The sequence below is a fragment of the Apus apus genome, chromosome 6 (assembly GCF_020740795.1).
Source record: "Apus apus isolate bApuApu2 chromosome 6, bApuApu2.pri.cur, whole genome shotgun sequence".
Lineage (NCBI taxonomy): Eukaryota > Metazoa > Chordata > Aves > Apodiformes > Apodidae > Apus > Apus apus.
In genome coordinates, this window is record NC_067287.1 from 437,062 (window position 1) to 458,966 (window position 21,905).

General features: G+C 41.8%; 1 protein-coding gene across 1 annotated transcript in view; it reads left to right on the plus strand.

Moving 5' to 3' along the window:
- Positions 1-21,301, plus strand: part of CCDC148 (coiled-coil domain containing 148) — a 51,394-nt gene extending 30,093 nt beyond the window's left edge. Inside the window, exons 10-15 of the mRNA XM_051624094.1 lie at positions 728-934; positions 8,709-8,849; positions 12,874-12,992; positions 17,000-17,117; positions 18,739-18,879; positions 20,736-21,301. Coding sequence (XP_051480054.1) covers positions 728-934; positions 8,709-8,849; positions 12,874-12,992; positions 17,000-17,117; positions 18,739-18,879; positions 20,736-20,882 — 873 coding nt within the window. The 3' untranslated portion in view covers positions 20,883-21,301. The remainder of the gene's footprint in view (positions 1-727; positions 935-8,708; positions 8,850-12,873; positions 12,993-16,999; positions 17,118-18,738; positions 18,880-20,735) is intronic.
- Positions 21,302-21,905: the final 604 nt, after the last annotated feature.

Genomic DNA, 21,905 nt, shown 5'->3' on the forward strand with positions numbered 1-21,905 from the left:
GGCACTATGAGTAGACATCTCTAGAATCTCCTTAATTCCTGTAACTTGTATTTTTTGGGGTATAAGACAGGTCCAAGAATCCCGTGCTTCAGTCTATGCAGCCTTACCTGTTCCTACTTCTGTCAAAGTGCTGGAGCTGCAATGTCCTCGAGAACCTCAGGAACCAAAGAAGGTGTATTTAAGATTATGGAATCACCATTTTTGCTAGATGGGGTGCTGGTGGTGGCAGTGTGCTGCTTGGCCAGCTACAGGTCTATTTCCATGTTTCCTGTTATGAGTGAAAAAGTGAAGCCAATTCCCATCTGTACTGCATTGGTACAATTGCTGCAATTACTATTCTGCTTCTCTACAGATCGTAACTTCCTATAGAAAGCCTCACCTTGCTGGAAGTGCTCGGTGTCTCTGAAGATGTGTTGAAAGGACCTAGTTGCATTTTATGTACTTTAGGGCAGGATCGATTGATTCATATTCCAAAAGCCTAGTTCAGAAAAAAGGCATCAGGATCCTGCAGTGCCACAAGGTCCAGGTGAACAGGGAGAGCCTGGAGGGCTGGCATGACCTACCCCTGCTGGGTCCTGCAGCCCACCTGGCACAGCACTCATGGCTTCCCGAGCAGTGTTGGTGGTGCAAGCACCAAACCAGCTGTATCCAAGGCTTGCAAAGATGTCTAGAATTCTTTTACTTATGCATAGATTAAAAACCTTTCTGAAAGGCTTTACTTTTTTAGGTTGCTTATGAGAAAGCTTGGCACCGTTGCTGTCTCTTCAGGGATCAGAGCAGGGCCTTGTTGTGTGGCTGGGCTCAGGCCAGGAAGGGCTTTGTGCTGAAGGCGGCGGCAGCTGCTGCTGAAGCCTCTGCTGCTCGTGAGGCCCAGGTGGAGCTGGCTAACACCAGACAAAGGCAGCAGGAGATCTGTGCCGACCTGAAGGCAAAGGTAGGTTCAGTTAAATGTACTGCATGCAAATCTGGGTTTGACTGGTAAATTCAGAATGAAGTCAGAGTGTTTAAGTGAAGGAAAACTAACTGAAGCTGGTTCTCCCAAGCCTGTTTTTACTGCCCAGTTGAATTGGTTTGGGCAGTTAGGTGTAGTTTGCTTGTTTTCCCTCTGAGATCAGCACCTTTGTTGAAGCTTGAGTTGCAAATGGTTGTGAAGATTCTGTTCCGTTACCAGTAAGAATCGTTGTTGGTGTTTCAACCAACTCATGACCTTAGTTTGTCTTTTTTTAATTAAGAATTTGATTACCTGACAAGCCTCAGTGGCTGGCCCAGCATTACACTGTGACAAGGCCTTGCTGTGAGTGTCACACTGTGGGTCTGATCTCTGTATAAACTGCAGTCACCTTGATTTTGATGGATCTTGAGTACCATCAAAGAGTTTGCACTGCATTACGGTATTGGAAGAACAAGATTTGTTCTTGTTCAAGCTTCAGGAGTAAAGGTCTGGCATCATATTCCTTGGGTTCCTTTGTAACCTTGAAAGATCACAACTTATTTGTGTTTCTGTTTCTTCTTCAGCAAAGTGGGATTGATATCTATACTGTGTGGGGCTTGCTTCAGAGTTGCTTTCAATGCTGGATGCTCAAAGTGGAAGTGAAACACTTTCCACTTATCATCACTACCACCACCTTTTTAGATTACTACCAGTTTGTTTTCAGAGAAATAATGGGTATCTGTCTGTCCTTCTGTTACTTTTAAGAATTCTTTAACACCTGAAAAAAAAATTATCCCCTAACTTGCTTGCCCTTGTTATGGAGGTTTAGCAATATTCCGAAAAGTTATTTACTGTGTTAAGAGGTGAAAAAAGAGAAAAATACCTGTTTGTGTTTTCGGTTGGGTTTTTTGGTGTTTTTTTGTTGTTGTTGTTTGGGTGTGGGGGTTTTTTGTGTATTTTTTTTTTTTCTTTAAGAGAATAGAATAAAATGGGAAGAGTCTGGACACAAGAGGAAAGTGTTAGGTGTTGATGCCTGAGGCATTTGTAAGGGGAATCATGTTTCTGGGCATGAAAGGCATGTTAAGATTTGTTTAAACTGCTCTCTGGGATTTTCCACTGGCACAGAAATTAACACCTGAAAGCATTCATGGTGTATTGTTCTCATTTTACCAGTTGTCTCTTTTGAACCCTTACCTTTCAGTGAAATACCTGACACTTGATTTTGCTTTTCTACAAGCAGAAAAACACAGTAAACCTGCACTGTGATTAAGATTTTTTATGTTGATGCTTGTCACATGAAAAACCTGCTGTGTCCTGTTCTGGAGCCATCAGTTGTAGGAAGGTTTGAATCTAAACACTGGAGGGGTGGAAGCTGTCTGGGTTGGCTGAGTGGGGAGTGTCCCACTGCAACTCCTGTGGCAGACTTCCCTGGAGCCAAGTGGAGTAAGGAGCTGTTCTCCAGAGCCGGGGGGGTGTGTTGTTGTTTTCCCTAGGCCTCCCCTTCTGGGCTTGCAGTGTGTCTCTTACCTGCCCAGTCAGAGGTGGAAGGGCCATTGATTTCGGAAATGTGAATGTACATGTCAGCCTATATATTATTATTATTTAATTTCCTCCCCCCGCTACAAGAAGTGACAAGCAAGTGTTGCAGAACTTACGTTGTCTCCACGTTTAAGATTCTCACTGACGCCTTGAATTTTGTCTGAAAGTTTTTGGATTCTGACCTCCTGTTTCCAGTAACCTGCAACTGTTTGAAAGTTAAACCTATTAGTCCTGCACATTTCAAGGGTTGCTTTCAAAGGTAGCTCTGTTAAAATGTTGAGTGTCTGATCAAAACCAATTCACCTGTTTCCCAGAAAAGAGGAATGAAGAAGGTGCAGGTTTTTTTCATTGAAGGAGGATATGATTGTGACCTTGTTTTGATGGGCTCTACAGCTGAAGGGGCTAGAGGATGGAAGCTGAAATTGGGCAAGGAGCTAGGTGGCTTTCAAAGAAGCTCTTCTGGATGTATCCATGGCTTTTGTCTGGATTCAGTGTGTATATGCATTTGAAAACTTATACTTTTCCCAGTTATAGTTAATTTTACAGACTTGTCTTTCTACACTACTGAAGTGGGCAACTGCAGAGTGTCATTGTGAGGAAGGTGGCTGTTGGCAGCTGTCAGGTGAAAAGTAAGTCTCCATTCATTTACACTGATAAAACCCATCCTGGCAGGGATCTGTAAGATGAGGGTAAAAGTGAATCTGTCTCTAAATCAATGAGTGTAGAGCTGGAAAACAGGGATGTCAGGGCTGTTCTCCCAGTATTTTTTTTAGCATTAATTGACTTAATTTTTTAAATTTCACTAAGTTAAGCATAAGGAAATCTTTCATGTATCCTTTTTCCAGAGGGAAAATGTAGTTGCTATCATGATCCATCTGTATAGTAAACCCTAGGTATGTTTGTGAAGAGTTTGTATCCTGAGTGTGAGACATGTAGATCTTCATTACAACAGCAGGCTTCAGAGAAAGCCACAGCATTTATAGCCAATTTACATCAGCTGTAAAATGAAGCTATTACAACACACACTGTAAGATGTGTGTATGTAAGCAGTTCTAGAAATGCCAAGGATCATTAGATCTGTTTTACAGACAGAATATGGAAAAATACATTAAAATCAAAATGGATTGTTTAAGCAGCTGCTAATGATAGGAGAAGACTAGACTCAGAATATGACACCTTTCATTTAACTTCCAATCAGTAAACTGTTTAGCCTGTGTTACTTATTTGGTTTTAAAGGGATATATTTCCGCACATTTTTAGCTGCTTTGAGTTTGTGGGGTTTTTCAAAAGACTGCCTCTTTCTTTGTGTGTGCAAATCAGTTTGCTCCTAGTTGTGGTACAGATAGAGCAGTGCAAAGGAGAGAAAATACTCAAATGTGACAGGCTGTGTATTTTTTTATTACTGCAATAACCACATGATATCACCCAACTTTTATATAATTATTTTGGTCTGCCAACAACAAACCAAAGGCATAGCAATCAGACTAAAAATATATTATTTAAAGCTGTTTTAAATGCACTAGGAGCAACTAGGCCATCAGTGAGACTCTAGGCCTTATGACTGACAAGAGGTGATACAACAATTAAAAAGTAAAGTAACATAGAAGTTAAATTAATGTTTATAGCAGTTTTTACTTGGGGAAAGGATTTTCAAATTCTTCTTCCACGTTCCATCTCACAGATGATCAATGTCTCAAAAATCAGTCTCTAAGGAGGGATTTTGAGACAACTTGTTTAGCTCAGGTGAAATAAATCATGAGGACCACGTGGCAGTCATCCGAGTGAACACAGTGTGACAGGGACAGTACCAGGAGGATACACTGCACCTTCTTCAAGAGCTAATGTTGCTGGCACATCTCTTAAACACTCCTCTTTGCTGTGGGAAAACAAACAAAACCATGGAGGGTTTCACTTCAAATGAGTGATGCAGAATCACTCCTGTCTGGTGTGCTTCATACTGTGTCCATTTCAGATAATCAGACTGCTCTACCTCTGTGCCAGGACTGGCTCCTCTCCCTTCCCACCTTCCCTGCAGCAGCATCACCTTCTCTGCCCTGCTTCTCACTACGTATGGAACTGGGAGTTACCCCATTTATGGCAGGGCAGTGATACCTCTCCATTTTCCCAGATGGAAGCCACAAGGCACAGCAGGGAAAAAAATGCCTCTTTGTTGCAAGTTTGGATTCAAACCACATCAACCATGATGTTTTTCCTTTACGTTCTAAGATAAGGACTGCAGCCTCAGAACAAGCTGGTGGCACAGGGAGTTCTGTCTACAGACAAGGCCATTTGAGAAGCATGATTTTCTAGTGTGCACTGAAAAACAGAACTAAGCAAAAAAGATGTAGCAGGTGATTAGGTGATAAAACAGACCCCCATGATAGAGGTTCTAGGGCAGCAAACACTGACACAGCAGAACACTCCTGCCTTTCTGTTCTGGCCTTACAGTCATGTCACCATAACACAGAGCTATGAACTGCACAAGGAGGGAAGAAACAACATTTGGGATGGTAACCCCTTAAATCTGCTGTGTCCTCAGACAAAGTATTAGGCACACCTTGTGAGAAGATTTCAACAGAGTTTGATAGATTTAGAAATATCATTTTCCTCTACATTTCCTTCCCCTTTTCTTAAAAATCTTTCCTTTTTCTCCACCTTAGAATGAAAGGGAGTTGCTCAAGCAAGACACATAGATCAGCAAGCACTGCTTCTATCTGAAGTATTAATGACTAAGCTGTATTGCAAGGGAAGAGGCCACACTGCTGGTAATGAAAGTCACCTTTTAATGACTTTTCCATGTTAATCTAGTGGTCTTAGTTTGACTGTGCTCTTTGGCCAGTTCTGTAGTAGATAAAAAGTAATTAACTTCTCTAGTGTGGGGAAATAAGTTTGCCAAATTTACTAAATCATCCTCACTGATGGGATGATGTGTCCATTAGGAACTGAACTGAGAAGAATATCCTTACTGAAGACCTGATGTTGCAATCCTGTAATTCCTTTAGCCTCTAACTTTTTATCACCTAATCACCTGCTACATCTTTTTTGCTTAGTTCTGTTTTTCAGTGCACACTAGAAAATCATGCTTCTCAAATGGCCTTGTCTGTAGACAGAACTCCCTGTGCCACCAGCTTGTTCTGAGGCTGCAGTCCTTATCTTAGAACGTAAAGGAAAAACATCATGGTTGATGTGGTTTGAATCCAAACTTGCAACAAAGAGGCATTTTTTTCCCTGCTGTGCCTTGTGGCTTCCATCTGGGAAAATGGAGAGGTATCACTGCCCTGCCATAAACGGGGTAACTCCCAGTTCCATATGTAGTGAGAAGCAGGGCAGAGAAGGTGATGCTGCTGCAGGGAAGGTGGGAAGGGAGAGGAGCCAGTCCTGGCACAGAGGTAGAGCAGTCTGATTATCTGAAGCATGGATGCTTCTTTGCTGTGCTTTTGAACTCTGTTGGTTCCAGGACTCCTGTCTCCTGAGCTGCATGTGAGTGCAGTGTAAGTAGCTGGAGGGAAGCCTTGGATGACCTAGAGAGAGGACTCTAGCCTGAATAATCCTATGGGAATGTTGTGGATGTGGGTTCCCATGCAATTCGATGCTCATCCTTTCCAGAGCCTATTTCGTGGTACTTGGTTACTTAGGCTCTGCCTGGACAAGCTGAAAAGCTGCTGAGTTTGTTCTCTGTGTTCAGGGGTACCTTCAGGAGCCTCACAGAGAGCTTTGCTGCACAAGAGGAGCTTTACTGCTGCTTACATCACTTCTTGGTGCACAATGTAACACTAAGCTTAGGTGCTCTGTGCTGCCCCAACTATGAAACAAGCATTCTCTGATTCCTTGTTTTATGCTTAGTTTTTTTTTCCCTGTTGAATTCCTTTAAATAGTGTTTGAATCTTTACTCATCTTGTAATCACAGTTCAACGTTTCTGACCATGCAACCCTAGTGCTGCAGCTGATGTTGCCCTGGGGTGTTTGGTGATGGCACCATGGAAGTGCTGGTTCTTCCACCAGTGCTGGGGTGGCATCATCCTGCTGCATGCCTCCTCCACTCACCCAGCCAGACCTTGCAGTGCTACTTCACTATGTAGCATCTTCAGAAACGAAGTTATTGTTCTTAAAGAGAGACTCTGAATTTTTTTCCATGGCATTCTTAGAGTCAGTAATGTACAGTTTGAAGAGAAGAAACCTGCAAACCGTAATAAAAATAAGGAAAGATGTGCAGAAATATTTCAGAGGTTAGTAAAGCTCTGGGAGATTCTGAAAGTGTAGTGGGTTTTGGTCATTTTATATGGTTGAAAGAGTGAACTAGAAAGAATCAGGTGGATATCAAAAGATTTTCTTTTTATGCCTTTGGTTATGACAAACAGTACTGACTTTATCACATGATTATTGGTTATTCTTGCTTAGAATTTGAATTCTAGCAGCTTTTTATATCTGTGTAGCACAGTGTATCCTGGGAGAACACGGATCTGGAGCTTTGTTTAGTCATTTTCTGACAACATTCCTCCCACGCATTCTGTGTCCTCTTGGTTTGTGGTGTATTTCTCCTCAGTTTTCAAAGGCTGGTTTTACTCCCTGGATAACCTTTGCCCTGCAGACCCTCTACACCACTGAGTTGTCCCATGTTCCTGTTTCTCTTGCTGTGCAGTTTAGCTGCTAGAAGCAGCTTGATGCCAACTCTCTGGTGCCACCCTTGGAAGCTTCCAGACCTGTTAATAGCGTAAGTCAGTGTTCCTTAAAGAGAAAACCTTATGTGATGCTGTGTTAACGTGTGCTAATTTAATGGGAATTCCCAAGGAAAGTGTCTTGAAAGTGTTTTGTCGTTAAAAGAGATGTATCTGTAGCATTAGGTACATGGCAAATGCATTATTACTACTCAGGTGTTAGAGGGGAAGAACTACTTTATGTCTTTAATTAGTTTTTGGTGTACTTTACATCATTGTAATATGCAATATTGAAATAATTAACTGAAAATAGGTATGTATGCATTCTGTTCAGCACGGGAATTTTAAAATTCACTTGGCAAAAGCTCCTCTAATAATACATGAACTCTGAAATGTACTTGAAATGCCACTTGTAATTAAAAACTTTCAGAACTTCATGTTGGCAGTGCTTGTACTGCTGCAATCTAAGCTGCTTTGTGTAAGGAGTGGTAGGGGAAACAGTTTTCAGTGTATTTTCAATATTAGTTTGACTACTAGAATTTTTAAGTATTTAAACAGAACACTAACTCTTGACATAGTAAGCTCTACCTGTCTGATTTTACACTTGTAGGAATGAAAGAATGCAATCAAAAACACATTAGTTTTTTGGGTGCATTCTGTGGTCCCAGATTAGTGCATCAGATTTATTGCTCAGGATTTATTTTTTTGTTCTTCAGATCTGTGTGGTACGACATCTGGGGGAAAACCTGGTGAACACAGTGGGTTTTCTTGAAAAGCTTAAGTTGTGGGAATGCTGGAAATTCAGCATCAGGTAGTCACTTTTAACCAGCAAAGTATTAAAAGCATTATGCTGCATTTCACTGCCTGACCTTTGCTGTTCTTGGTTCTGCAGCAGTGCCCAGAGGCTCTCAGCCAGGACTGGGTTCCCACAGCACCACAGGGTGTTGGAAACTCGGGTGTAGTTTGCAAGGCAGATACAGCTGCGGGCTGGGTTTCCATGGGAGGAGATCCTCTGTATCCTTTGTCAGTTCAGACAGTCTAGCTCCTAGTTTTTAAACCAGACACAATAAGGACAGGGGATTGTTTGTCCTGGCCCTGGGTGTCAGGCACACAGACCCACAGCAGGCATGGGTGGCAGGGACTCTGGACTCATTCTGCACAGTCTGAAAGCTGACACAAGGTGAAGCCTCTGGGGCAGGGGACCTGCTGGTACAGAAGTGCCTGAGTTGAGGGAGCGAGTGCTCTCTGGTCTGCTAGGGTGGTTCTCCATTTCTTCATGGGCTAGTGAAGAAACTATGTTCTTGGAAGTCTAAGTGCTGGAGGGGAATTTTAGATCTGATGTTACTGGGTTTGGCAATTTTGCCTAAAATCTTTTCATATGAGAGTTTATTGCATATTTTGCCAGTCAGTTGTGAATTGCACGTGAACGTGCAGAAAGGTGGTGCTGTCGAAGTGGTTGTGTGTTGCTGACAAGGTTCTAAATCTTAGTTTGGATTACATGGGTTTCCTTCCCAGTCTGTTTGGCAGGATCACAGTATTACATGTGGCTGCTGCAGGACTGTCTTTTCAACCATCTCTTACAGGTTGTGCAGTGGAAAGCACAGCAGAAAGAGGCTGCTGAACTGGAAGCTGCTGTAGCTGCCAGAAGAAAAGAAGAGAAGGATGAGAAAGAGAGGCTACAGAAAGAGCAGGAAGTGATTCGTAGAGCTCAGGAGAAAGAGAAAGTATGAGAAACTTTTATACTTTTTGTGTATGTTAATGTATACAATTACGTTTTAAATCTTTAACTGCTCTCACTACTGGGTATTCTTGTAAAGTATTGATTATTAGGACAGGGATGAGCAAGTGGTTAGTTGTCTTGCTGCTGTCCATTTTCACTTTAAAGCTGCCTAGTCTTACACACCAGTTGTGTTACTTCAGTATGTTTCCCAAAAGCCAAACATGACCCTACCCAGGGAAGTCTATGCTGCCATCTCTGTGTCACTGGCACAGGGGCACTGCTGGGTTTCTGACTTTTCCAGATTTGTGCTTTTGAGCAGCGTGGCAAAGATTCTGAAAGCTTCCAGTGCTGCAGTCCAGTGTGCTGCAATGCAGCAAAGAGCCCTCCAGCACCCTGTCTGCAGGGCAGCCTGTGCACTGTGCAGCACAGGATGCACCAGTGGGGCACACGGGGTGCTCTGAACCAGTGCAGGGGGCCAGTCTGTGTGCTGACTCCTTGGGAAATGGGTGCATCCTCTGCTGCTTAAGTCTGAACTTCATAGAAAATCAGCATTTACTACAGTGAATGTAATGCTTGTAGAAAATCAAGCTGTCTCACCTAGGTACTTGTGCTGACCTTTTTAGTCAAATAATATGGCAAAAATCCAGGAGTTTGTTTTATTAAAACTTTGCCTCTCTTTCTTGTTACGTTTTACACTGAATTCTGGCATGGAGTCCAACTCACCTGTAGTGTATTTGTAACTCCATAATTATTTATGGAAAAAACAAGGCAGCGAATGTCGCAGATTCTTACTGCTTTGTCTTCCAAATGCTGATGAGTAGATAGTCTGAGTTGCTCTTGCAGGACTACTCGTGCTAGCGCGTTTGCAAGAAGGGGCACTAGAAGCTGTGCTCTTCTAACATGCCAGGTAGAAGCAGAGTTAAAACAAAGCTAAACCAATGTTTTCAGGATGCATCTGAAGGCTTTAGTGACGTCAGTATTTGTCACACTACAGAAGCCTGTGCAAAAGGAGGAAGAAAACAATATTTTATCTATGTTGCCATGTTTCTAGTTGGAGATGTCCCTGCTTATTGTAGAGAGGTTGGATTAGGTGACCTTTGTAGCTCTCTTCCAACCCAAGACATTCTATGATTCCATGTTTGCTGTTTGATTTTGCCCTCTTGCCTTTATCTGCCACGTTTCTGTGTGTCTGGGAGCAAACACCACTGACTAGCCAGTTAGACTGCCTAGAATCTGAGGGATTCTCGTGTCTGTAGAGGTGTCTATTGCAGTGAGATTCCTTGCAGGGAAAAAACAAAATATGCAAAAACAATCACAAAACTACCCATACTTAGAGCAATTTGATCAAGCTGTTACTAGAATAATTTACAACACTTACTAAAAGCAGAAAAGAAATTACAGCAGAGCAAAAGAAATCACTTGTGGGTGGGTGAAACTGCCTTAGCAGAAGAATGAAAATAAAGTCCTACACTACTTGGAATTTTCCTGTCTATTTTTATAGCACTCAAATATATTTTCCTTACTTTGCCCAAAGAAATCCATCTTCATGCCATGTGAAGCAGGTCAAGAGCACAAGCTCTTGTGGCTTATTGTGTTCCTGGTGGTAGTTTGCAAAGCTGTTGAGTTTGGTTCTATCAACAGTTCTGCCAAGAAGCACTTGACAGAAAGTGCCACCTGGAGAAAAGAAGCTGAAGCTGCTGAAGCCTTCTTATCTGCAGCTGGAGGCTGTTAGCTCCTCAGGATTTGTCATTGCTGCAAGCCCCCAGAGCCAACATTTGAAAAGCTGCCTAATTTCAAATTGATTTAATTGTATTTGTGAGTTCATCCTTCTTGGTCATGACTGTGCTTGTACACTGCGTGTATCCAATTTCTTCTCCAGCTAAATAAGTTGCTACTTACATTGGTCACTTGATTTTATTCTTTTTCTGCAGTTTATCATAAAGAAGCAAATGTATGTTCTTGACAGAGCACAATCTTTGTGTTAAACTATGCTAGATCATACAGTTAGCAACATGGCAACTGACTGTCCGAAAGTCAGTTTCAAGAGAGGTTTCTCTTTCCTTCAAGATGCACAAAATGCTCTTACTTTTCATAGAAATCAGAAAAGTTCACATTGGAAGGGACCTCAGGAGGTCCCTAGTCCAGAGCACTGCCCAGCTATGAGGTCTGACCAGGTAATTCATGGTTTTATCCTTATTTTAACTTTAAGGATAAATAAAACAAATTATGTCTAATGTTTGAGACTGTCACTTCAGTGTCCAAAGCTGAGAAAGCCATGTTTATGTGGTTGCAAAACGTGCCCTTTCAGAGAATCTCAGTTTAAACCAGTATTATTTTTATCTTTAATAGGCTTATTGTAGATATTGGTGGTGAAATTTTAGAGATAAACCTCTATAAAAAAACAGGAATTTTTCAAGATGATGTGCACATGCATTCTGCTACAAAACTTCATTGTGTATTTGTTGAGGGTTTTTTTACATGCTGACATATGTTTCCTGGCATTTGGTCTTGGTTGATGTGTTGTTACTGTTCTAACATGCTGGATTTAAAGTTATAAGATAACAATTGAAGGCAGAACTTCCACATTTGGTGTCTGCATTCATCTTCTTCGTGAGAGTGTCCAGGGTGAGATGCCATGATGAAGTTTTGGCTGGTGTGGATAATGAGCATGTCATGGTGAGACTGGTTTGTGCACCAGCACTGGAACAGGTGCAGGGAGGGCAGCCCCTGTTTCATGGTGGCTTGCTGCTGAGGTTTTAAGACACTTTGCTGCTGCTTTGCTTTTTGTTCCAGCTTGTTCTGCATGTCTGTCTTTCCTCCTGCTGGGTTTGTCCTGGCAGGAGGGGCTGGGGCTGGTGAGGCTGTGCTGCCCTAACCCCCAGCAGCGCTCCCTGATCAGTCAGGGTTCTGGCCCTGCAGACTTCCCCCTCTCGCTGGTCTGTGCACCACGTCCCTCCAGAGCAGACCCCTGCCTGTGCGCAGGTGCAACAGCAGCTGCCTGAGGTCAGCAGCCTTGGCTTCATTTGAGTAGGTGACCTCCGAGGTGCTTGGGAAGGGCTGCCAGCCTTCTGCAGCTGCTGCTCCCTTGGGTACAGGGGCAGCAGGAGGGGAACGTGCCCATCTACAGTGTTCATGAACAGAGGAGAAGTGCCCACACACTGCTAGTGTGCAACCTGGGCAGGCTGTGCCAGGTGTGAGAACGTGTGCAAGGGCATGAAATCCTGAACACCAATGCTGCCCTTGCTCTCTGGGGCTGCAGAGCAGAGCTTTTCCCTATGTATTTAAACATGGGGTTTCAGAAATATCCACTGTCCCCTAACTAGAGCCTAGGAGAAAGCTTTCAGGCAATGTGGAATACAGACAGGGAAGAACTGCAAAAGAGAGGCTTCACAAATGTAAGTATTAGAAAAAATATAGAAGCATTCTAGGCAGTGGGGTTAATAGCCATCCTTGTTTTCATGTCCTTCATGTGTAAAGATGGGCTGTTGAAGAAATTATTGGGTGAGAGGCTGGGAATTCTGAAGCAGAAGCACCATTTGGACGACCTGTTTTGTTCTGAATATTAATAGTTACAGGTTTTTCTGCACAAAATCAATCATATACAAGTGAATGGTATTTTTACTGCCACTTCAACTGAAACCTGCAAAAGAGGCTGATACAGAAATTATTTTTATTGCCATTTTATGAAGATTTTCCTTTGTGAGATGATTCCATAAGTAGATTTCATTGTAAGTTGTTGCCTGTATTTGGGAGGTAGGATGAGGTCTCAGACCTCCACAGGAACTTTATGCATTTAGTTGTAAGTTCAACAGATTATTGAGGTGTAATTTCAATTGCTTTTATAATTATTTTTGTAATTAACTTTTTATTAGATTATTAAAATTCTTAGGATACTGTTCTAATACATAAATTTTAGTATAAAAAGATGAACATTGGATTTTCTTTCACTTAATGCTTTTCTTTATTTGTTCATGCTGCCTTGGCTTGTGAGTGATTGTCACTGTGTTTATACTGGGTTCAAACTCCAGGTGAAGCAGTACTGGGCTGAGAAACAGCTCAAGTGGCAAGAACAGGAAGAGGAAGATCTGCGACGTCTGGAGGAATTAAGAAGATTATTGGCTGAACAAGCAGTTAAAGACAGAGAGAGGTAAAGGAAACTAAATGAGAATACCTATAGTATCAATTGGAACGTCTAAGCTAATTTGCTTTCATCTCCCAACTTTCTAAGTTAGAATAAATTGAGATAAGTTTTGTTTTATTTTGTTTTGTTTTCTTCCTGTTTGGCAGTTCCCCCAGTCTATCGACCAAGGTTGTCTCATGGTTGTGTCCTGGATGCAAAATACTTGGTAGTTTGAGTTCATTCATATCCATCAAAGTCTAGACCTTTGTCAGTCCTAACTTGTCACCATTACAGGGTAGGCTCATGAAAATCAGCTCCCTTTGTGATCTTTTTAATTGTAGCTTGGTAATACCACCTACTACATTCCCACTTTGCAAAATTATTTCTAATCAGGTTTGGTTTGTTTGAGAGGGAAGTCTGAGGAGCACATTAAGCACCTGACAGCCTCAAAGATACTCTTTTAGAGGGTCTTGAACTGCACATCTAGTTGTAGATGCTCTTCACCTGTTTGATGTAATTCAGGACTTCAGCCTGTTAACATTTCAATCCTTGCCAAGTCTTGGTTGCAGAATGTGGCCTGTAATGACCTGTTGAAGAAATACTTGATTTCGTAAAGGAACTCCTTGGTCACAGAGGAGCATAAACAACAACAACAACAAAAGCCCCGTTTGTAGTCTGGTTATAATTGCTCTCAAATCACAGGCTTACTTTTTTTACGTAGAGGGAGCCACCAAGTTGCATGGACCGGAAACATAATTAAAAATAGGGTTAAAGTACCATTGGCATTAGAATATTGAATTGGTGTTAAGCATTCTGTGGGAAACATGGCTTCAAACTTACCTTGTGATGGATGATACTTTGCTGTGACACATCTGTATCCTCAAGCTACTGGTATCTGTACCTTTCCTTAAACATTCCTGCCTGAATTCAGCTCATAGCAGAAGAAACACACGTACTTGAATTACTGAGTTTTCAGCTGAACTGATCAGGAGAAAAATTACTTGTCTTATAACCTGTGCACTGCTCTGTGGCACTGGGGAGGGTTCTTTTCTTATGCTAATGTACGTTGGAGAATAAAATACAAGAAAATGGCACAGTTCATTGAGGAATGCAGGAAGGAAATAATCACACCTCCGGGCTATTATGAGTCAGAAGTCATTAAAGCTTTGGCTTCGTGTTACCCAGAACTGGCACCCTGTGCCAAACAGAAGGGGTTACAGAGAAGTGCTTACTCTGTGGAGATGAATGACTCTTTGAAATGACTCCATGCTTGTCTCTATTTTTATCAGGGCAGAGAGATGTAGCTCTGCATTAACAGCAGTAACAAGTGTGGCACAGGGCATTTCAACCCCTGTGCTGTGCTGAGCCCAGGCAGAGCCCCTGGCAGGGGGCAGAGCTGCAGCCCTTGGGGCACCGAGGCTGCTCCTGCTCCTCTCCCCTGCTGCACAGGAACTGCCTCTGGGCTGGGAGGAGGCTGGTTCACCTGGAAACGTCTGCAGGAGAAGTTGTGGCACAGGGCAGAAAACCTCACCAGTCTTCCAAAGTTTTGCTAAAGGTTTCATAGTAAATGCAGTAGTTTATTATTTCCTATTGAATGTTTAGGAGGCAGTGTCTGAAAGCAGAGTTTTATTGAAATTATGTTTATCAAAAATCACGTGTGTACACACAATGCTTCAAAAAGGTAGCTTTCCTGAAACTAATCAGCTAAGCTCATTTTTTTGGCGGCAGATTTATTAAAATTGTTACTTACTGTGGCATTTAAAGTCAAAATTTAATATTAAAGCATTTTAATTTCAAGCTTTTCTATAAAATTAACTTTGAAGAAATAGTAGCTAAGATATTAGTGCAGTAGAGTGAAAGACAATTAACTTGATGTAGAAATAAAGTAAACATTTAAAGCTAAGTCTAAAAATTATTGGAAGGATGTTCTGAATTAGGAACACAATTTTAATGTGTATTTACAAGTTCTCTGCCTTCCCTGGGTGTAGGTTTCACAGCTCTGCCATTGCCCTCTGACCATGAAACTTCATCTTTGTTAATACTGGTCTTGGTCTCTCCAGCCTGAGTAGGATCATGGAATGGTTTGGGTTGGAAGGGACCTTAAAGATCATCTAGATCCACCCTCCCTGCCATGGACAGAGACACCTCCCACCAGCCCAGGTTGCTCCAAGCCCCATCCAACCTGCCCTTCAACACTGCCAGGGATGGGGCAGCCACAGCTTCCCTGGGCAACCTGGGCCAGGGTCTCACCACGCTCACAGTGAAGAATTTCCTTCTAATGTCCAACCTAAATCTCCCTTTTTCAGTTTAAAGCCATCCTCCCTCATCCCATCCCTCCCTGCCCTTGTCCCAAGCCCCTCCCCAGCTTTCCTGGAGCCCCTTCAGGCACTGGAAGGTGCTCTCAGGTCTCCCTGGAGCCTTCTCTTCTCCAGGCTGAACACCCCAACTCTCCCAGCCTGTCCCCAGAGCAGAGCTGCTCCAGCCCTTGGATTATCTCCGTGGCCTCCTCTGGACTTTTCTTCATGAGCTCCATGTGATGAGCTCCTTAGGATAACTTAGTCATGAAAAGATGAACCACCTTAGGAGCAAGAAATGCTGCACCAGTCACACCTACAGAAATGCCATAAAATGTTTCCATTTAGCAATGCTTTATGTTCCCATGTGCCTGCAGACTTCTACAGTGGAAACAAAGTGTTTAAATTAGCCCTGGATAAGTGCCCCTCAGTTGTCCTTTTTAGTAATTTACAGGGGCTTCCAGGGTACTGAATTTCATATTTGATAACGCTGGAGTATTTTAGAACATGTATCAAAGTAGTCAGCTCAAACAGAGTGAAAGGTTTTCAATATAATAGAATTATTGTAATTTTTGAAAAGAAATAAGAATATCTGCTTTTATTAAATTTACTTCATATGAAAAGGTCAGGGTTTCTCCCTGGAACAGAACTACCTCTGAAGGTTGCTACTGAAGCATTCACCTGCCTGAAGCACAAGTAAGAAACAAATCCTCTCTGGGGCACCCTCAGGCAGCCTCGTACCACTCTCCTGGGACAAATTTGTTTGCACTGGTAATTGTTATTGGATTATTGATGCAGTGGTCTTTTCTAACTACCAACATAACTCTACATTTACTTCTGATTCTTGCAGTTTCTAGCACAAGTTATGTACTCCTTTGAGCTTACTAAAATTTTGAGAGTAAGAAAATGAAAATACATGTTTTATTGCAGTGGAAGCAGCTCTTTCTGCTCCGTTTTTCTAAAGGCAGGTTAAAATTTGAAGGGCAAATAAGGGTAATTCTCTGAATTTAAAGCATTGCAATGGTAAATCCTGTATAAGGACTAGAAGTGACACCCCAAAGGCTACCTTACAGCCTTGTGAGAAGTGGAGCTTGGCAGGGGATGGAGGGTTGTTAGGAAATTAGGTGCTGGTGGTGCTGCTGGGGCTGCAAAGGCCTGGTGTGAAAAGCTGACCATGAAGAATAAATTAGGGAAAGTTCCAGGATTATTGGTGCTAACCTCCAGTTTTTTTCCTTTTGAAGAGGGATGTAATTATCAAGTTTTCTTACTTCAAGGAACAAGCTGGGGAGTGATGTGTTTCTTTTTATGGAAGGGGTTATAGGAAAGAGTTGTTCTGCCATACACAGATGTCAGAGAACATTTCTTCTTGGCAAAGAAAATAGGAATGAAGAGAGTAACAGGCTATATAAAGCATGCTAGGGAAAATCTGCCTTGCAGAAGTGGAATTCTGAAAAGTTAGCCAAGTTGTTTAAAACAAACAAAACCCCAAAACAAATTAAAAAAAATGCAACTCCCCAAGCCCTGCTTCCCCAAAAACCCCAAACCAAAAAACTCCAACAAAAAGAACACATTCAAATGGAAAAGCACTTTTTGCCCTTTTCAGGTGTTTTGATGAACCACCATAATGTTATTAGGTGGGTGTAGAAAACATCAGACTAGTTTTCAAACTGAACTTTCGTAACAAATTTGAAATGAGGCTCAAGAGATGTTTTTCCCATTTGTACTTGTTCTGTCTTGCAGGGTAAAGTTCAGACAAGCAGTACTAGAAAAGCAGTTGCTGGAGAAAAAGGAACAGGCCCTTCGAGCAGCACGTGAGGAAGAGGAGAAGGAGAAATGCCTTGAAGCCCTCCGACAGCAGGTGGCTTCTCTTCTGTCTGCACTGCTCTCATAAGCACTAATGATGCAAACACACTGTCACATTAGGGGAAGGACTAAAAGAACAATCTATCAAGAGCGAGTAACTGAAGATGTTAAAATGCACTTTTGGTGTGAGTTTAACAGTAATTCTGCCATGTCATATATCTGGTGTGCTTGAACATTGTACTGTGGAAGCTGTTGATATCTGAACACAGGTAGATAATATTCTTTCTGGGTTGGATGTGATCTCTCTTTTTTTTTTTTTAATTATTATTTTTTTTTTCTAATCATCCTAAGTCTGCCTAAGTCTTAGGAAGATTTATGATTAATCTATATAATTTTTAAATTCTGAAAACTTACAAACCTTGGACAACCTTTCTTCAGAGCAAGATTTAACTCTTTAAAACCTTTGCACATTATTTTGTAAAGAACATCCCAAAAAATGCTTGCTTATATTTGTGATAGTAAATGTAGTGTGGTTCTTCTTTTCTACTCATTACTTTTGAAGGAGTAATTTTACCTTAATTTATATATTTTTTAATCTAATCTCCTTGTTTTTCCTCCAAAGTTTGAAAGGAAAAATCTGGAATTCACATTCTTTACACTTCAGGAACTAAAGCCTAAATGTGCAGCCAAAGGAAAATAAGGGAGAGAAAAAAAGGTGCTCTTCAGAGCTCTTGGATTTTGGATAATTTAAACAGCACTAATGCAGCAGCTTTCTCTCTAGGACTACCCATGGTTAAAAATATGGTATTTGATGCAGCCTTGACCTCACTTTCAGTGTGTCCTTTGGCTTCAGGATTATTCATCTAAGGAATTCTTCCTTAGTCCCTCATGGACTGTTTGTGGCCTTATCAGTGCTTTCACTTCAGCATCTGGGTGTACAAAGTCAAGAAGAAAGAGAAGTATAATGTAGGCCAGGTGCTCAAAGCCATCTCCTGTGGGAGAGCTGAGCATAATAAGGATGAAGAAACCTAAGGGATGGGATCATTTGTCTGTCATTTCAGTCACTTTTGAAACTGTTCGACTCGGGCTCTTTTCTAGTCAATAATGCTCTATTTTAATAATCTGATTTGATTAAATATTTTGCAGTATTGACAATGTTACTTTAGGTCGTCAGTTCATTTTTCACAGAATCACAGAATACCAGGTTGGAAGGGACCTCAAGGAACATCTGGTGCAACCTTTCTTGGCACAAACATGGTCTAGACAAGATGGCCCAGCACCCTGTCCAGCGCTGGGGGAACCACCACATCTCTGGGGAGATGATTCCCATGGCTGATTTTCTCCTTGTGAAAAATGTCCCTGCCTGCATAGCAGGCAGTTCTCCACAGTGTTTCTGGGCATGCACAGTCCTGTGTCAGGTCCAGCCAATTAAATTGTCCCCATTGGGAAACAGGAAAAAATCTGCCCAGTGACTGTTCTCTGTCAAAGCAGTTTTACTCTGGATTCAAGTTTTAAGCATTAGAACTTTTTTTGTATGGATACAAGGTGGTTTAAGACAACTTTGGAAATTTTTAAGCCAAGTAAATGATCACGTTGTCAAAGGATTTGTTATTGGTGATGACTCTTTCTCACCTTAGGTCTTAGATCAGTGGTTCCTGTCACATCCTGTGTTTCAGGTTGCCGTGGTTGCAAAGTCTGATCCCGCTCGAGTAGTGGCTGATACGGTGGCATCTAAAGCTCGGATGGGTGTTGGAGCCAAAGAAGACTTTGATCTTCAGAAGCCACTGTTTAAGTTGCACACATACAATGAACAGCAGGTGATTGTCTGCAGAGTTTATTGTCTGTACATATCTCTTAATGAAACATGATAGGAATATTAATGCTGTGTCCTGAATAGTAACATGAACAGTTGAATGCAGAGTGTAATGTGTGTAAAGATAAAAACATTGGGAGAAATGGGTGGAGTAATCTCTCTGATCCAATATAGTTGCTGGAGGAGCACAAGAGTGGACCACAGAGATCCCTTCAGATGCAGTACAGGGCTCCCGGGCATCTTCTGTGCCCACCCCTGGAGAGAGGACACTGGGCTAAATGGAGCCTTGGGCAGTTCCTGTGTTTGCTAGGCCTTTTGACTGAGCTGATTGCTATTTTCTCATTTCAAACCTCACTCCTTTTACATGTTTTATGCATCTGTGTAGAAGAGGGCCTCCTTTTCACCTTCTCCAGTTAGTGGTGTGCTAGGTATTTGAAGTGACTGTACACAAAAGAGCTGCCACAGTTTTGTAATTGTGAGGTTATTCTCTTTTCTTGGAAGACTTTGCACAGTAGAAATGCCTTAAGATGAAACTTAGTATCTTGGCTGTGTTTGCACTGTTGCTGGATTTGAGATCTGTTTGGATGTGAAATGCAAGGCCTAAAGGAGAAGGAACCAGTGAGGTGTAAACGAATCAGGAAATGGAAGTAACTCTGCTCCTGTTTTCAGTCACTCAGGTTGCTGAGGCCAGTGCTAGCTCAATTTCAAATGGAACTAAGCACCTTTTATTTTTTTCATTCCGTTGCTGTTCCCCATCTGCTCAGTCTATGCATTTGAAATTATTCCCACTCTGGAATTTGAAAATTATGTCTACAGAAAGAGAAAGGCTATGATATAATTCTGTGGCATAAAAGCTCTGTTTTAGCACTGAATAAGCTAAAATGTAATGATGTCTATAACTAAACTTGTCCAGCAATTCCCATTTTAAGACATTTTAAAGCTTCTCAGTTTGGTAAAGGAGAGATGTGGTACATGAGATCTGGCTATTAATGTTTTCCCAAATCTGATCAATGTGTGGGTTCTGAAAAGCCAAAGCTTGAAATTGCTCTGGACAAGTGTATTTGGGATTGGTACCGGAATTCTCAGATTATTCTTCCTATTTCAACCCCAGACAGGATTTGGAAAGCTCAGGCTGCAACACGTGGTTCCTGTCAAGCATGTCTGTGCTCCAGCCCAGAGCTGCAGGGCTTGTGGCTGATGCTCCCCAGGGCTGCTTGTCCCAGCAGGGCTAGAACTGAAGGGGATGTGACACTCTCTTGTGCTCTCGGTGTCCCCCAATTTAGCCCATGGATGAAGGACTTCAGAGAGACTGCAAATTTTGTGAAGTAACCTTTTGACAAACCACAGAAGTAATTTCCATGGGCATTAATTGTTGTTATGTAAAATATTGCCATGAAGTCACAAGGCAATGCTATGAGAAGAATCCTAAAGGCTTTTGAAGCACTTGGATTCCATAGAAACAAGCAGGAAGGGATTAGGAGTCTTGTGCTGACAGCAGGGCTGTATTGATGGGGAACATTAGAGAAGTCAGCAACTCTTCAGTGAGTAGGCTGAATTAAGTCACTCAGTTTCTCATCTACCCTTGCAGTTTTGCTGAGGAATGACAACCAGGACTCTTGGTTAAAATAGTTTGTGTTCATTAGTATTAAAAAGGATAATATCAAGATATGTGCAGTGTAAGGTTTGTTCAGTGTAGAGTTTCTCTGCTTCTGAAGGCTTTATTTTATGACCATTATTTTTTGACTGTCTTTTAAAACTTTTAAAATATATGCATGCACAGATAACCTGGAAGATACACTGTGGACATGAGGAAAGTATTGGTTTGTTTCTACTTACTATTGCTGTGGTTTATCTTAACAGATCATTTCTGACCCTAGACTTCGTGTTGAGCTAGCTCTTCGAGAAGCTGGACTTCTTAAATCACTTTATGCAAAAGAGGTTTTACCAAAGATCCCTCCACTGAAGCTTCCAAGAAGAGATATGGAATCTACAGGTTTTAAAATGTAGAGCGCTCTTGTGTCAGGAGTGGAGAAGCTTCGGGGTGTTGTCAGGCCTGGAATGAAAACTTTAAATAAATTTCCCTTAGGTTGTATCTTAGAACTATTTGGTTCTCAGTCTGTGCAGTCATTCAAAAAACCAACCTGTCTTTCTCATGTGGTGCTGCACCATTTCACACCTGCCCTGGTGAAGGTTTTGTGGAGCTTTGGTGGGTTTTGGCTGTTGTGGTGTGATTTCTCATGTCCCTTCCTGCAGGGAGACAGCACACCTGTGCATGGAGGGCTCCTGCAGACATTGCAGGCCAGTCTCATCTGTGGCAGCCTGGGCAGGAGCCCTGGTTTTAACTGCCAGCATGAATCCCAAACAGCTTTGCAGAACGGTCACTTCGGGTTATATTGTGCTACATTCATAAATCCCACAGCTTTCATTCCAGGTTTCTTGAGAATTTGATTATTTTAATTATAATATCTTGATGATAATGAATGTTTCTATTATTCATTGATTATTATAAGAAGAAACTTAACCTTTGCCTATATTTAGAAACCAATTTGCTGCATCATATTTGCTGCAAACCTGTCATGCAATTTCGTATTGCAGATTAGTCTTTCAGTATAGATTATAGATTAGAAAGAACATTTCAGGTCTGGGATCTTTATTTTGGAGCTGAAACTCCTGAATAAGATTCTATTAAATGGAAGGGAAATTGATGTAATTTATTTTTTAACTGATTATGTTACATGAGATGGATGTAAAATGTATGTAAGCAAATGACAATTAGCAATTAACCAAAAATGTCTGAGGAGGATGAACATCAGAAAGATCTGGAAGCCACAGTTGAGTATAAAGCTGATGATAGGATGTCCATGAATGTAATATTGGTAATGCCTAGTGGATCACATACAGTGCCTTGTGAAACAGACAGGAATTGCTCCCTGTGGAACCAAGAGACAGAACAGGCAGGAACAAGGGCAAGTTCTGCAGGGTAAGCCTGAGCTCAAGGGGGTCTCAGGCTCCTGGGGAGGGAGGCTGGCT